The sequence below is a fragment of the Centroberyx affinis genome, unplaced genomic scaffold, assembly GCF_046629955.1.
Source record: "Centroberyx affinis isolate AG114_WGS23_722 - 3 ecotype Tasmania unplaced genomic scaffold, CSIRO-AGI_Caff_v1 ptg000807l_1, whole genome shotgun sequence".
Lineage (NCBI taxonomy): Eukaryota > Metazoa > Chordata > Actinopteri > Beryciformes > Berycidae > Centroberyx > Centroberyx affinis.
Window position 1 is genome coordinate 208,181 of NW_027279410.1, and position 14,828 is coordinate 223,008.

At 42.8% G+C, this 14,828-nt stretch overlaps 1 protein-coding gene across 3 annotated transcripts in view; it reads left to right on the forward strand.

Annotated features, from left to right (window-relative positions):
• Positions 1-9,329: 9,329 nt before the first annotated feature.
• Positions 9,330-14,828, forward strand: part of mcamb (melanoma cell adhesion molecule b) — a 35,755-nt gene continuing 30,256 nt past the window's right edge. For all 3 annotated transcript variants that reach the window (XM_071520539.1, XM_071520540.1, XM_071520542.1), the window contains exon 1: positions 9,330-9,452. In XM_071520539.1, the coding sequence (XP_071376640.1) occupies positions 9,389-9,452 (64 nt within the window). In that variant the 5' untranslated portion in view covers positions 9,330-9,388. The remainder of the gene's footprint in view (positions 9,453-14,828) is intronic.

The window sequence follows — 14,828 nt, forward strand, 5'->3', positions numbered from 1 at the left end:
CTTATAGCAGCCAAAAAATCCCAAAGTATTCATTTTATAATAATATGAAACTAAGAAAAAAAAGCAAATCTTTGCATTTGTGAAGCTGTAACCAGCAAATGTTTCATATTTTTACTTGATTAATGACTAAAATGATTAATTTCCTGCCATGTTATCCATTTGAGGAAACCTTTATTAGAATGTGGCCTTCTTGCATAGGCGATTTTTATTATAACCAAGATAAGGTTAGCTGACCCAAAATATGCAGCTTCAAGGGTTATCAGCGGTCTTGATAGTGCTTTCCTCAAATTCACTCAACAGTCAGCAGAGGTGCTCAACCCAGCAACTCCCAGTTCAACTGAGACAAAGATAGGTTTCCACATCGACCGTTTGTCAGGAATGACAGGTCCTGCAGTCCCTAACTCTGAAGTGGAAGCCCTCTCCTCAGAGCCTCTCAGTTAAAATAAACAAACAACCTCAAAAATAAAGCCCAGAAGACGCCTGCAGGGGCCCCGGCATGGGAAACAAGACGCTCGCACAGGATGGATCTGAGAGGGTAAAACAAGCAAACCCCTTGACGCGTTTCCTACAACGAGGCGAGCGTCCACTGATGACTAATTTGCTGCAATTGGTCTTCCCATTTCCACGCTGTACAGAAGTGTGGCCCTCTGACCTGCCCCTCCACCTCCTGGTCTGCCCCTCCATGCCTAATAACAGCCCGAGACCGGAGAGGCGAGGGGCAGACGCTTTAGGACGGGAAATGACATGGGCGTGGGTGGCGTCACCTGGACACTTGGGCGCTTTACCGCTCTGTCTCGGCTTCGCGGGTAGCTAAAATTAACCTAGCAGATTAAGTGCCACCAGTGTTATACAATATTTTAGATGCAGAGAAAACATTTCACTGTAAGCCCCTAACTGTTGAGGGCAACGGCCATCTGTAAAGCCTCAACAGGCCCTTGTTAGAGTGAATGACAGGCTTGTGGTCAGCGTGTCTGATCATTTGTTTCTTAAGACTTTGTGGTTTGTTTTGGGGTTTAGAGTCGAGATCCTCTGATTCAGTGTTGACTTTGGCTGCCAGCCAGTGCATGGGACTCACATAAAATTTAGATTCAGAGTGCATCTATGTGTGTGTGTGTGTGTGTTTTAGAGAGAGAGAGGGGTGGGGGGAGAGAGCAGAGGGTAGGCGGCAGACCAGAAGCTTCTATGGGAAAACACAAACTCCAAACAGCAGAACTCACTGGAGTGCAGACTGGTCAGGACCCGGAGCGGGACCCTGCATTCCTCACTCACCCTCCACTCAGGCCCGCTGCCTCTGCTTTACACTGGGACAAGGGCGAGAGAGAGAGATCGCAGATAGAGGAAAAGGGTGAGAGAGAAAATGAGGGTGAGGTAGAAAAAGAGACACCGACTGGCCGACTAACTGATGAACTTAGAGAGAGATCAGATGTAGGAACGGCATGACTAATACTGACTATGGAAATCCCCCTGTTTGTGTCGCGTGGAAGTTGCCTTCCCAGGACCTTGGGCCTGTCTGTGCATCTAAAGGTCAGGGTATCCATGAGTTCCATTAGTAGCAACTCACAGCTTCCTGCTCACTGACTCATTATTCTGTACGTATTTCCTGTAATGACATCACCGCACCTCTCCCCATTACACACAGTGAGACCCTTTCAAATAAAACTCGAACCGTGAAATGAAATCTCCTCCATCTGCCGGGAAACCATATCATAGTATCAAAATTGTCTCAAGATTTTATTATATGATGAGTTTCATAAAGCGACCCAGAAGAGATGAAAAGAGAGATACCACAGACAACTTTTCCTCTTAAAGAATTCAAGCTATTTCGTTATCCAACGCCGATCATTTTCCATGGCAAATTGACTTATAAATTTCCCCAGGCAGAGATAGAAAATTTGTATTACTGAACTGGTGTCATTAACCTTTCTCCTTCGTCTTCATCCTCCTCTTCTTCTCCTCTTATTATTGCAGGAAACCTTCCCTGACTGAAACTCTTCTGAGGAGTCATGTCAGTGGGCGGATTTACCATGATTAATGCCCCCTATTACATATAATCACCATGGAGACAGCAATGTTCAATTCTTGGCCCATGTAGTTATCAAAGTGTCCCTTTGTCACAATCCCTGTTATTGTGACGGAGTTTAGCAGAAATTCAAATTTCTCTCCCACTCTGCCCCCAAGCCCCCTCACCATACCAGTGCACACTCAAAAGCCCCCCATCCTCTGGAGCGGCTCGGACAATGGCCGTCTCTCATTCCGGGCCGACTACCCCCCAAAACAACTCGCTCTCGGGTCTGGCCTCAGTGGCTCGGAAAGAATGACTTCTTTTCCTCTCTTTCCTTCCTTCAGGCTCTCCTTTAGTCCATGAGTGCAGCGCAGAGCCCCGGCGAGATAAACAGAAGCCGTGTGTAATCATCAATCACAGCGGTATGGCATACACAGGGGTACATGGTAAGGCCACTCGCTGGTCAGTACGTCAGGGGGGGAAATCTTAAAGGAGCCAAGTTCAAGTGTGTGTACTCCCTATACAGATAAAGACAATTCTCTTATGGGCCAAAGGATTAGACTGAAATGAAATACTCTTTTACAAATTACACAGGGATGTGTGCAAATGCTTAGTTAATTAAACCATTATTACGGAAATAGGTTTGAGATATTTAAGGGATTAATTGGGGATTTTTCTGCAATCAGTGTTGGAGGTTTTTGGCCAGGCTGCGTCCCGTACGCTGTCAGCAGGTTGTGAAGCGTGCTCTCAGCAACGTTTGAGGTCTTTGCAGTCCCTGGGAACTCAGTGGGGGAGGGGCAGATGCTTTTCCTGCTTCTATTTTCCTTATTCAGCCTCATTCCCAAACCCATTGGCCCCGATATTCCCAAACCCCCTGCCCAGGATGTATCATATTAAATAAAGGCAAAAAGGGGACATTCTTACAATTTGTCCACAGGGAATTTTGAGAGGGCTATTGAAAAAATGGTTTCCCCAAATTCTATATTACACTTATTTATGTATCCACGCTCTTTGTACCACTCCAGTGTCACATGGCAGCACTGAAAATTTCGCCATAATTTTACTGGCCTTGAGTGGCTGAACAATGTAATTGTTTTGGGAACAGCTACCTCACTGCTATCGCTACAAACCATAAGGACCCTGCTTCACCCTAAAGGAAATGAAAACATCAACACAGTGGTTTACACCCTCCTTTACATTCAAATGTAATCTCTTTGGCAAAGCATGAAACCACTTAAACCGTATGCAATGGTTAGTTACTCCATAGATAGCTAATGTTGTTCTCTATGGGTTCTCAGTATATATACAGTATAGATATACTGTAATCTAGAAACTTCCAATCCATATCCAACAGGAACTTAATTTGACAACATATAACTTCTCATGTTTAAAGCAAACTGCGAGGGGCTGAACAATTGCAATTGTTCAGTAGTACCCCGCTCTGTGGCAGAGACCCAGTGATTCACAGAGGATGTTATGCTGAGTTTCCTACAACACAAGACCCAATATATTAACACTGTATCACAACAGGCTCGGTGAGAGAGAGAGAGAGAGAGAGAGAGAGAGAGAGTTAGAGAATGTTATGGTCTCTTTTTATCAGTATTGGCCTTATATTTCCACCAAAACAGAGCAACAGTGTCTGTGTCTCCACAAACAGATCCCCTCTGATAGCTTTAGGAGGGAAAGAAAAACAGAGCGCCAGTGATGTCTGGTGAACATTAAAGGACGTTACAACTGAATGCACCCGCCATATCTCTCTCTCTTTCACACACGTCCTTCTATCTTTCTCTTTCTTCTGCACACCTGTATTGAACATTTAGAACTAGTAGACACAGGGAAAAAAAACACAATGGACAGTGATTCTTTAATTTTTGTATCACCGTCTTTTCTACAGCCTTGAGTATGATCTTGCCCGATACTCCCGGGCCTTCTCTCTCTCACACAGAGGGCTTTTAAATTCACTGTGGAAGAGCTTGGCAGAGACATTAACAGAAAATAGCTCTCTGAAGCTCTCTCACGGCCCCTTTTGGGTTACCACCAAATATAAATAAATAAAACAACATATCTAAAAGAACACGACTTGAAATAGAGCAGTGAGAATTGCTGAGAACACAACAAAATAAATCCCAAATTTGCGATAAACCTAGTGAAACTAATATTCTTGAAATATAAGTAATAATAAATTTTTTTTCTTTTTTTTTTTTAAAGATAGACACAGGAAAGACTAGGAGAGAGGGAGGTGACATGCGACATAGGCGCTGTGTCGGATTCAAACCAAGGACATCGTGGTTACACGGACCACTGAGCCACCAGGAGGCCCCAAAATATGATGAACAACCTTGACTATACTGCAAAAAATTGACAAGTTGTCAAGTGATTTTATCTTGTTTCCAGACCTATCAAGCTTATTTCAGAAATCATCATAAAACAATGAAGAAAATCTTGAAACAAGAAACTTTCTCTAAAACAATTTCACTTTTACCCAGTAAATGTCCTGAAACAAGTTATGCTATCCTGAAAAAAGTCAAATTTGTTGAAACCGGTAAAATTATCTGCCAGTGCAAAAATCCTAAAATAAGCTTGATAAGTTTGTATACAAGACAAAATAACTTAAAAAGTTTGTCTGTTTTTGCAGTATACATTTCATGGTCTATCCAGAATTAAATAAAGCACATACTATCCCCCCTATCAGCCCGTCCATGCTGTGCTACGTCCTCACTACTTCCCCGGAGGCATATTGGACCACAGTGAGGAAGAGCCCAAAGCAAAAACAACCCCAGCCACCCTGTCCTGCTAGAAAACTGTCGCTCCCACTCTTTGACCCCTCCTCTGAGGACTCACTGTCACTCCCAAGGACTCCTCGGGTTCAGTATGAAGGCTCCTTCCTCTGCGGCGGTGGCCTTGGCTCGGAGGCAGACCTGCCCAGCAGGCCCGGATGGCACTACCTTCTGTTTTCCAGGAGTGAAAGTTTCAGATGTCAACACACACACCCCTACACTCTTTGAACTGTATCCAAGCGCACAGACTGTGATAGTTCATGCGGGATCGGACAATGCTTAAAGCTTAAACAATCCGTAAGGCTGTACAGAGATTTTGAGGTTTTGTCAGATACTGTGCAGTCTGGGGAAGTTCTCTCGGGCCCCGTCCCGACTCATGGCCTTGGCTCTGAGTGTTTATGTGACCTTCCCAGTCTTAAAGACACTTACCATAAACATAACCTGGCCTTCATGGTTTACATAATTAATTAGTCATATCTGTGTGGATCCTTTTTAATTTAACTAATATAAAAATCAATTTATTGTTAAGACCGTCCTTATTATTGCAAAAGACCGCTGTGTAAGAGAGGGGGCGTTAAAAACCTGGCGGCCGCAGTCTTAACTAGAGGCCGAAGAATTTCATACCGCTGTTTTTCTTGCTTTTATTGAGAACTTTGATTCATTCTGGAAGAGAAAGGATGTCTTCAAAATGAACAGCGTGCACCCAAACTAGAGGGGTGCTATTATTCTGGCTAGAAACTTTGGGGAAGCTTCCAAGATAGTCTGATGTTAAGCTGGTCCTTACTGTACAAAATTTAAACAAGGCACCTCCAAGTTGACTTAAATGATATTAGGCTCAGAATCCTGTCCTGACTGTATTGTTTTTGCTGTGTTCAGCTGTTTTGATCCAGTTTCAGTTAAGTCCTAGTGGAGACCATTTCCTATATAATTTCCCTCTTGCTCCCTAGACGTTGTACTAACCAGGTTCCTCAAAGGTTCCTTGACAGTGTTTGTGAACAGTTTTCCACCTCTAGCTTTAAACGTGTGCTTGTTCAACCTCTCCTCAAAAGACCTTCCTTAGATCCACTGGCCCCCAGTGACTACAGGTCAAATGACCGTAAAACTTCTTAGAAAACGTTTCTGCAAATCAGCTAACTTCTTTCCTCAACCAAAATAACATCTTTGAGAAGTTTAATCAGGATATATAGCACAGAGACTGCACTACTCAAGTTTACAAATGTTATTCTTTTACAGTACTGCTCCACCTATATCCTTCTAGACCTTAGCACAGCATTTGATACCTAATGAGGTTTCCTAATGAGGCTTTTTCCTAATTTGCTATGAACTATATATTTTTTCCTGATGAGGTTTTTGTGGAAGTCGTTCCATATTCTCATTGAGTGTCTACGGTTGGGGGGTGTCATTTTCATCTATTGTTTTAATTTATTGACCCTTTGAAAACTGGAACTGTGAATAAGGGCTCTACAAATAAACGTGACTTGACTTGAGCTTTGTAGACTTTTAAGTAATCTTGGCAATTTGTCAGCAAATGCAAGGCCTCATGTCAGAAACCTGGGTGTTGTGAAGAGCAGATTAACATTATTATGTCATTATTATGTACTATAATATTATGTACTATTACTACTAAAAGGTTGTGTTTACTTATTTCATCTAGACTGGACTACTGTATCATTCTGTGGCATCAGAGGTAAAGCCATTTCACAGCTCCTGACAGGCGTAAACTGTCTTTATCTCTCTCCTCCTGGTGTCCCTTCACTGGCCCCCTGTCAGCTGTAGAATCGACTCCTTGAGTCTTCTATAATCTTGCTGTGTGTTTATAAAATTCTGCATCTTGACGCTTCATGCATCTTGCATCTCAGTATACAGTATTTCTGAAATTTTGTGCCCTCTCAACACCCCAAGGTCCCTCAGGTCTCCTGATCAGGGGCTCTTGGTCGTTCCACACACAACCCTCCCAAAAGTGTTAGGTCAGCAAACTTCATTGCCATTTTAAAAATCAACTGAAGACTCAGTTTTACTCTGGCCTTTCAGTATGACTGATGTTTCTAGTTCTGTTATTTTTCCTTTTAACCTTGTGCTTCGTAACAAAGTGTTTTGTGTTTAAGATGCTATAGAAATAATGTTGACTTGACTTAACTTGACTATTGCTCTTGTGCATGGATGATGAATTGAATCCCACCTGGGCCCATGGTTTAGTACACAGCAAGTACTGTACGTAGTCTAAGCATAGTAGTATCAAAGCTGATTTTAGGCGCCTTTGATATTTTAAAACATTTACACCAACCATTCATCCATCATGTCATGATCCCATTTGTCCCTGTGTGAGAGAGACTTAACTCATCTAACATCTGCTGCGTTTTATTTATTGCAAAGCTAAAGTTTCTGTGTGTGTGTTACTCTCCTTTCTTTCACATGCTGGACAGACTTAATTTATAAATTATGTTGGCTCAGCACAAGCAAGACAGAATGACCAGATATCTAGTCAGAGTGTGAACTGTACAGTATTTTGTGTCATTTCCCCACTCCCCTCTCTGACTGTTGCAAAAAGGTAGGAGTGTTTTGTTATTGCTTACAACCCAGTAATGTGTGTGTTCTCCTGCAGGTGGGCAAACACTGTAGCTGTCTTTATCTCATAGAGACAGGAGATCTGCACCCACAGTGCAGGTGGCTGCCCTCATATATGCCTAATGTTAATGATAGATATCTTCCAGCTGGCACCGTGTTTTTACATGGAACGTTAGGGAAGTCAGTCTGATTCAACTCCCAATGTGGCCGTATGTCCATATTAAGCTTGGCTTGTAGCTTAGAGAGGGAGTCACACTCTTTTTATTAGGTCCTAGATATGGATAAGATTATGGTGACTATCTATGTCATAGTTACTATGTAGCGCTAAAGTAAGTAATTTAATTGAATTATGTTAAAATATGTAATTCTACATAGCTGAGAAATGTGTAAGTGAAAAATGTGCGTATTGACATGTTTTACAGGGTTAGAAATGTATTTAGGCTTCTCCTTAAATTTTCCCAACTCACAAATAAGAGGCTGCAAATTGGCAAACAACTTCAGCCTTATGTTTTTTTTTTTTCAAATGGAATGTATAGGTCCTTGCTTATTGACTACATTTCTAAGAATAGATGCAGACTGCGCAGATATGTAGCCTATATTTGTATCATAATCACAACTTGTATTGTGGATGGAGGTATTACAGTATATGCAACATTTTATACATAAATGCTGAAACATATAAGCTGTACAAGCAAATGCTGTAGATTAACCCAGAGCATAGGAATGTGAAGGTATCCAGGATAGTTTGTGTAGTCTGTGTAGACAAAGCCTGCTGCAGCTCCCTCCTAGCTGGCTGAGGCTGGGGCCCTTTGGACAGGAGGAACTGAACAGTCTGATGACTGCTGGCACAAAAAGCACCTAAAGCACTCCGTGTTGCACTCTGGGGGGATGAGGTGGAGGCTGAAGATGTCTGTAGCTCTGTAGCTGCATCAGCTCACCATGGAGGAGGTGGGAGGTGTTTTTGTGTCCAGGATGGAGTTCAGTTTAGACCTCCTCCTCCCCTCTGCTGCTGCCTCCAGACTGTCCAGACTCAGCTCTACACCACTTTGTTCATCCTGCCTGCCTCCATTGCCTTGATGTTTCCTCCCCAGCACACTGCTGCACAAAACAGTGCCTGATGATGACTGATAACATATTATTTGGTCAATGTGGTAAATTATTAGATGGAGGTCACCAAACACACATAACTTAGAGGGAACATTGGTCCTGAATGCTAAATGCTCGCCTCCATTAGGCAAAGGTATGGCAAGTGCCACACCTTTGCCAGACCAAATTAACGCACATGCTTCAGTTAGGCTACATGAGCTCTAATCTTCATCATCCATGGTTGCCCATTATAACCAACAAGTTATAGAGCTCTTTGTGGGGAGTTATATCATGTTCATCAAGAGCCTTGGAAGTAGAATCTATAAATGATCTTCTCAGGCCCCCCACACCTCCACCCTCTCTGCTGTTCTTACTGAAGTTCCTCCTACCAGACGCCACACTGCAAAAAATATCCATCTTAAGTCAATTAATATAGTAGGCTATTGACGTCTTATTTTACTTAAACAAGAAAAAAAAATCTACCAATGCCGCAAGATATTCATTCTTCTTTCCAAAGCAAATCATTTTTTCTTGAATCAAGTGTCCATTTCTTTATCATATAGCAGAGTAATCTTCCTTGTTTCAAGCCTACTAACACTTTCTTTCCAGACAACTTAAACAAGTAAAACTGCACAGGGAACAAGCGCAATTATCTCATCGGCAGAACTTTTCACTTGTTTTGAGAAAATGTACCTTTCAAGAGTGAATATGAGCCTAAAAGACTTGTGCACATGGACATTTTTTGCAGTGCAGCAGCTCCTATCTGCCCCTCCTGCATCATTTGCCTCCCTTCGCGCGCCGCACCCCCGCTCCTCTCTCTCTCTCTCTCTCGCTCTCTCTCTGTCTTTCGCAGTTTGCCAGGAGGACCAGCCGCCTGTCAGACTCCCTCGTCACACACACACACGCACACACACACACACACACCCGGGACAGACAGCAGCATTACCGAGCGACAACCATGGCTGTACGGGACGCTGCCTCTCTGCTCGTCGGACTTTTGGTCCTCTTTCACACCTGGGGAGGTGAGTGATCGGGAAATGCCGCTGCATGGGGATATTCTGCGCAGCACGAGGTTTAATTAACTGCGGTAGGGGAAATATAGTGTGGGACCCTACAGGGGTGTCCAAACTTTTTCAATGTTAAGGACCCACCGAACAGGTAGCCTACGCATACGATTTTGTCCCAAGGAACTCCATTTGAGAGGGTGTTTGTTGTTAGATATGACTTGATCCAGAATTATTAAACTGTCTGTGCTGTGGTCGTACCTGACAGTGAAACCTATGATCAAAATAGTCATCTTTACACCTTCTGTCACTGTGCTGACTTCTAGAAATCATAGTAAATTAATTCAACTGTTCATCATTTTTCTGGGGACCCCCTGGAACCCCCTCACAGACCCCTGGCGGTCCCCGGACCCCACTTTGAGAACCACTAGTGTTGAGTACAGAGAAACTTTGCGTTGTTGCTCCTTCGGGCTGCAATGTGCGGGTCCTGGGCAAACTGCAAACATGTGATACACTCTTGCTTCTTGTTTAGACTTTTTTTTTTTCAGTAAAAATGTACCAAGCGTGGTAAACTGTCCAGCCGCTGCAGCCCTGTGGGGTTTTAACCTGGCTGGTTTGTTGATTAAAATGCACCTATGCCAAAAAGATTTTTATCAGTCCCATGATCTCTTGAACCAAAGTCCCCGAGGAAATTTTCATAGGATTTTATTAATATTCAGACTTTCCAACTTGAACAGTTGTTTTGTTTGGAAATGCATGTAGAGTGCATGCATTAGAATATAAAATCAACTTAGCCTATATTTCACTCCTTTTGGAGTGAATGTGCCACTTATCACTTTTACTTAATCATTTGAATGGATGCCTGAAGTATAACTGAAGCAATGTTGTGTGCAGGGTGTATAATGTGTGGAAATTGAGGAATGCCAGCTCTGTACATTCAAAAAGACTGAAAGCTATGACAGACTATATTTCACTAAGCACTTCTTGCAAATGAACATGTCAGGATTTAACTATAATTTAGAAAAATACAAATCGAAATGACTGCAATGAGATGTAATTTGATGAATAATACGTATTGGCTCATTTCCAAGGTCTAATAAATGAGTTATTGTGGGTTTGTGTAGTTTCCTGTAGTTGTGGCTGCTGTGATCTATAAAGGTCCAGTTGAAGTCAGGAACCTCTCAGTCTGTTTTCTGTCAGCTCTTGTCTGTTCCCAGCAGTGATAGTGTGGCCCAAGTGGCCCAGTGCGGCCCAGGCGGCGGTGAATAGCACAAGTATGTTTCTATCACACACACACAGAAACACACACACACACACACACACACACACACACACGGATGTCAACATACCCACTGTGAGATCTGGCTCTCACTATAGGCATACAGTGTGATATTTGTGTGACGTTTCAGCTGCTGTGGTCGGAACGGCACAGATAGAGTGTCAAGCCAAAGGAAGGAAAGGAAAGGAAGAAAAATGTTTACCTGCGGAGATAATGACGCTATTACTCAACTTTAGACCTGCCTCCACAGTATTTTATCATGTGTTAATCAGCCTGCTTCTTAAAATGGGCGAACTCGGTATATCTGACACTCAGGAAAAGTTGGGAGGCAGCCATGAGATGCAGATGTACATTTATTTTTAGACGAGTGTGTGAGTGTAGATTTATATCTAGTGTTGTGAAGGTGAGGAGGGCACGCTAATCTCTGCTATCCACATTACGGCTTTGTCATTTCAAAGGAGTTTTCTTGTGTTGTTTTTGTTGTTTGTTCAAACAAGACATTTCAGCGTGTGCTTTTCCTCCCAATCCTTCCTCTTCGTGTGCCTGACTTCCCTCCTCTCTTAACACCCCCCCCCCACCCCCCACTCCTCCATCTTTACCTCTCCATATCCCTGTTTACGGTTCCCCATATGAACCTTTTCCTACCTCCTCCCTGTATTGTGCTGATCTCCTGTTTTAGTTCAGCCTGGCCATTGTACATGATCCCTTTTCCTTCTGGTCCAATTCTCCCTGCCACATATTAATTCCACTTCCTGGACCGCTCCTTCTCCGGCTTTCTTATCTACCTGCCTGAGTCGTGCCAGAGCTCTCCCGCAACTCAAAAAAAAAACCCCCACCTCGCCATTCACTTCCACCGCCTCTCTCATCTCTTAATAAACCTCGCTCAAGTCTCTTGTGTTTGGCAGGATGAAGATATCATTCACACATTTGGTATCTAATCTGTTCTGAGGAGCTGTTTCCACTGTGTTGGAATTCAAACAGGACAATTCATATTTGATAAGTCTGTCAAAGGTATCAGAAGCTACATTTATCTTTATCACCTGGTCAAAAGGCAACAGGTTTTAGGCAGACTTTGTAGACTAGTTAGCTCTTGGCAACAGCAGTTTTGGTGATAGATGTTCAGAAGGCCAACTGTTTCCCTCCTTCTAGGGGAGAGTGGCTATTATCTAAAGAATTCAAGGTTGCTGGATCTGGAAAGACCCTGTGTTTGGACACTTGCACATGTATGTGTATGTGGAGCATTGATGAAGGCGAACGCGTCTGTGTGAGAACTCTGTCTCCAAACCCCGAGGACATCGGAGGGAAGATGGACATGTTGTCGGATCGTATAGCCGTGACCCTCGATAAGGATACAATTCTCTTCCTGTGACATCAGCCCATCGAGGGAGGCCAAAGTGGCGGGACATTAGACCTCTGTCATTAAAAGGTCGTCAGTTTTTGCTGCTGCTGAGGGGCTGCGCCTTCGTTCCATGAGCTCAAAACAACTGCTGCTCTTCAGAAGAAGTGAGCTGCTCGTGGACAATAAATGTCCTTGTTGTGTCCCGACCACAGCATTGAAAATAGAGGCCCGGCAATCTGGCAGAGGATCAGCAGAGCAGAGCGGGTTTGAAACGGAAGTCCCTAAATTCAGACCTCTCGTCCGACATGTACCCGCAGTGAGGAATGCTACTGTTTCAGTTCCAAGCATCTGACCGGCTACTGGATGTTAATGTTCATGTTGCAGATTGGACATCGTTGGAAAGCCTTGGTGTTTGAAGGTCTTGCATCTTTCACTGATAGTGTCAGACAATGAAATGAGTTCTCCTTTATAATTAAAGTCCATAGCAACAATCTTCAAACACCCAGTGTGATTTCACTCATGCTTACATTTGGTTCTGTATACATACAGCCTTATAGGCTTAATTATGGATTACTAATGTGCATGGAAATTGCCAGATATCTAACCAAGAGTATAATATAATAGTATTATATAGGCAAACCATTGCGTGATATATCCAAGGGTTTGGTGCAAGACAAAGCATTTACATGCAAGACAAGTGCAGATGTATACATGAGCGTTACATACAGTATTCATGAATGCTTCTGTGAGTAACCAGCAGCTAGAGATATGCACCATGTCCAGAACCATTCAGAGTTACATGGTAGCATGTTTGTAGGAAATGAAAGCAACTTTTTAACAAATTGTTTACCTTGTTTGTCCCTGTGCAAACATTTAGCAGCAGTCTGTTTTGTGTACTTTCAGTTCCTTGTCTGGAGAAAGTTTGTGTGGGCCGCATGGTGTCTTATCTTTATCCTGAAATAAAGCTCTGAGCTGTCCAAGCACACTGTTTATGTGTTCCCATGCAACAGACTCCCCAGGACACCATGCAGAAAAGGAGCAGTCCACCACTGTTTTTGATCTAGTCTGTGATGGCGCAGCATCAATCTGGAGATGTCTACGTTTGTGTTGGTTAATTCACTGTTGTTAAGATTTGTGAGACATTATCCAGATCCCCGGTGAAATCTGAAAAGGAAACAGAACAAAGGCTAAAGAGTATCAGTCTTGACGTTATAGCAAGATGCAGAACAGGGGATTTTTATAGTAAGACAAAGGACAGTGCTATTAACAAATACTGACCTGGAAATAGCAGGAAAACCGATGCATGTATCATAAATGATCACAGAAATGCTGTTGCATATGGTACAGATGTTTTGAGTGTATCTCTGTTCGCCTCTTGCATTTGAAGCGCTCTACCTGCTAGAAGTAAAAAATTTAGAGGTAGTTTGGTCAAGAGTCACTGGGTCTACCCATAGATTAGCTGTGAGAGCAAGATGAGCCATGGAGAGGGAGTTTCCTGACTGATTTACTGATGAGGTTACAGGACAAAATGTGCGTCTGTAATGGATTTGTTAGGGTCTGAGTGTGTAGTGGAATATAAATATGATTATGTGTAGAATCCTTTCTGATTTTCAAGAAAGAATTGAGTGTGATCCTGCTCTCTTCAAGCATCACTGCTTAACTATTGTAGGTAGGCTGTCAGAGCTAGTGAGGAGAACTGCAGTCTCTCTCTCTCTCTCTCTTTCTCCCTCTGTCACGCACACACACACACACACACACACACACACACACACACACACACACACGCACATACACCCACACACACCCACATTTTCGTTGGGCTTTGTCCAATAAGAGTCCTTGTCTTTAACTTTTAGCATTGTTGGCACTGTGAGGTTTTGAGTGGAAAGTGAATGGAAGGAGAGGCCATTCAGGTCTCTTTGACCTGTTAAAGACTTTGTCAGAATAGATGATAGTAAGTGACTGGCTCCAGGATTTACAGTATTAGAGGATACATTACAGATAAATGCTAAATAAATAGTTGTACAGATTGGTCTCATGGGTCAAAAGGCCAGACATCTCTGCTGCCCCATGGAAAATTTTGGTGAAGGAACACCCTAGTTCTAAACAGAGAAAAACGGATGTGAGAAGGGAAGTTAGAGACTTCTCTAAATGTTAGGGTGGTCAACTGAATGCGCTGAGATGTAATTGCAGAAAGCTGGGCTCAGCAATGAGAACTGCTACAAGGATGAGTCATTTTGTTGTTAGAAAAACAAAACAAAATTATAATATCTACTTTTGATTTTGTTGTTTTGACGCTTTACAAACAAATTAATGATTGGTTGATTTTGTACTATTTGATGTGAAGAAGGTGAGAAAGAGGTAGAAAAACTCTTGAGAATATCCCACTTTTGAGGAGCTTTGGGGAGTCTCTTAAAGAGGGGGAATCTTCCAGAGGCATCTCTTTTTCACTGCACTGAACGAAGAGGAGTTTTTGCTCGAGATGCCTCGATATCAGAGGCATCGCTTTTTTCATTGCTTTTGAACTGATTTTTGGCCTTACTCTTTTCCGGTTTGTTAGTTAGATTAGGTGGAGAAAACATTTGAGATTTATTGCTTTACTCCTTGAGCAAACTTAAATAAATCTTACTTTCTTGCATTAAAGTAATTTTGTAAGTATTATCATCTCCCATGTGAGCAGACTAGCTCCTCAGAAGGGTCACTCTGCCTCTCCTCAGAGATGTAAAAACAGACATTTTCTGTGTTGCTAAACCAGGCCCGTAGATGAAGGTTTTAA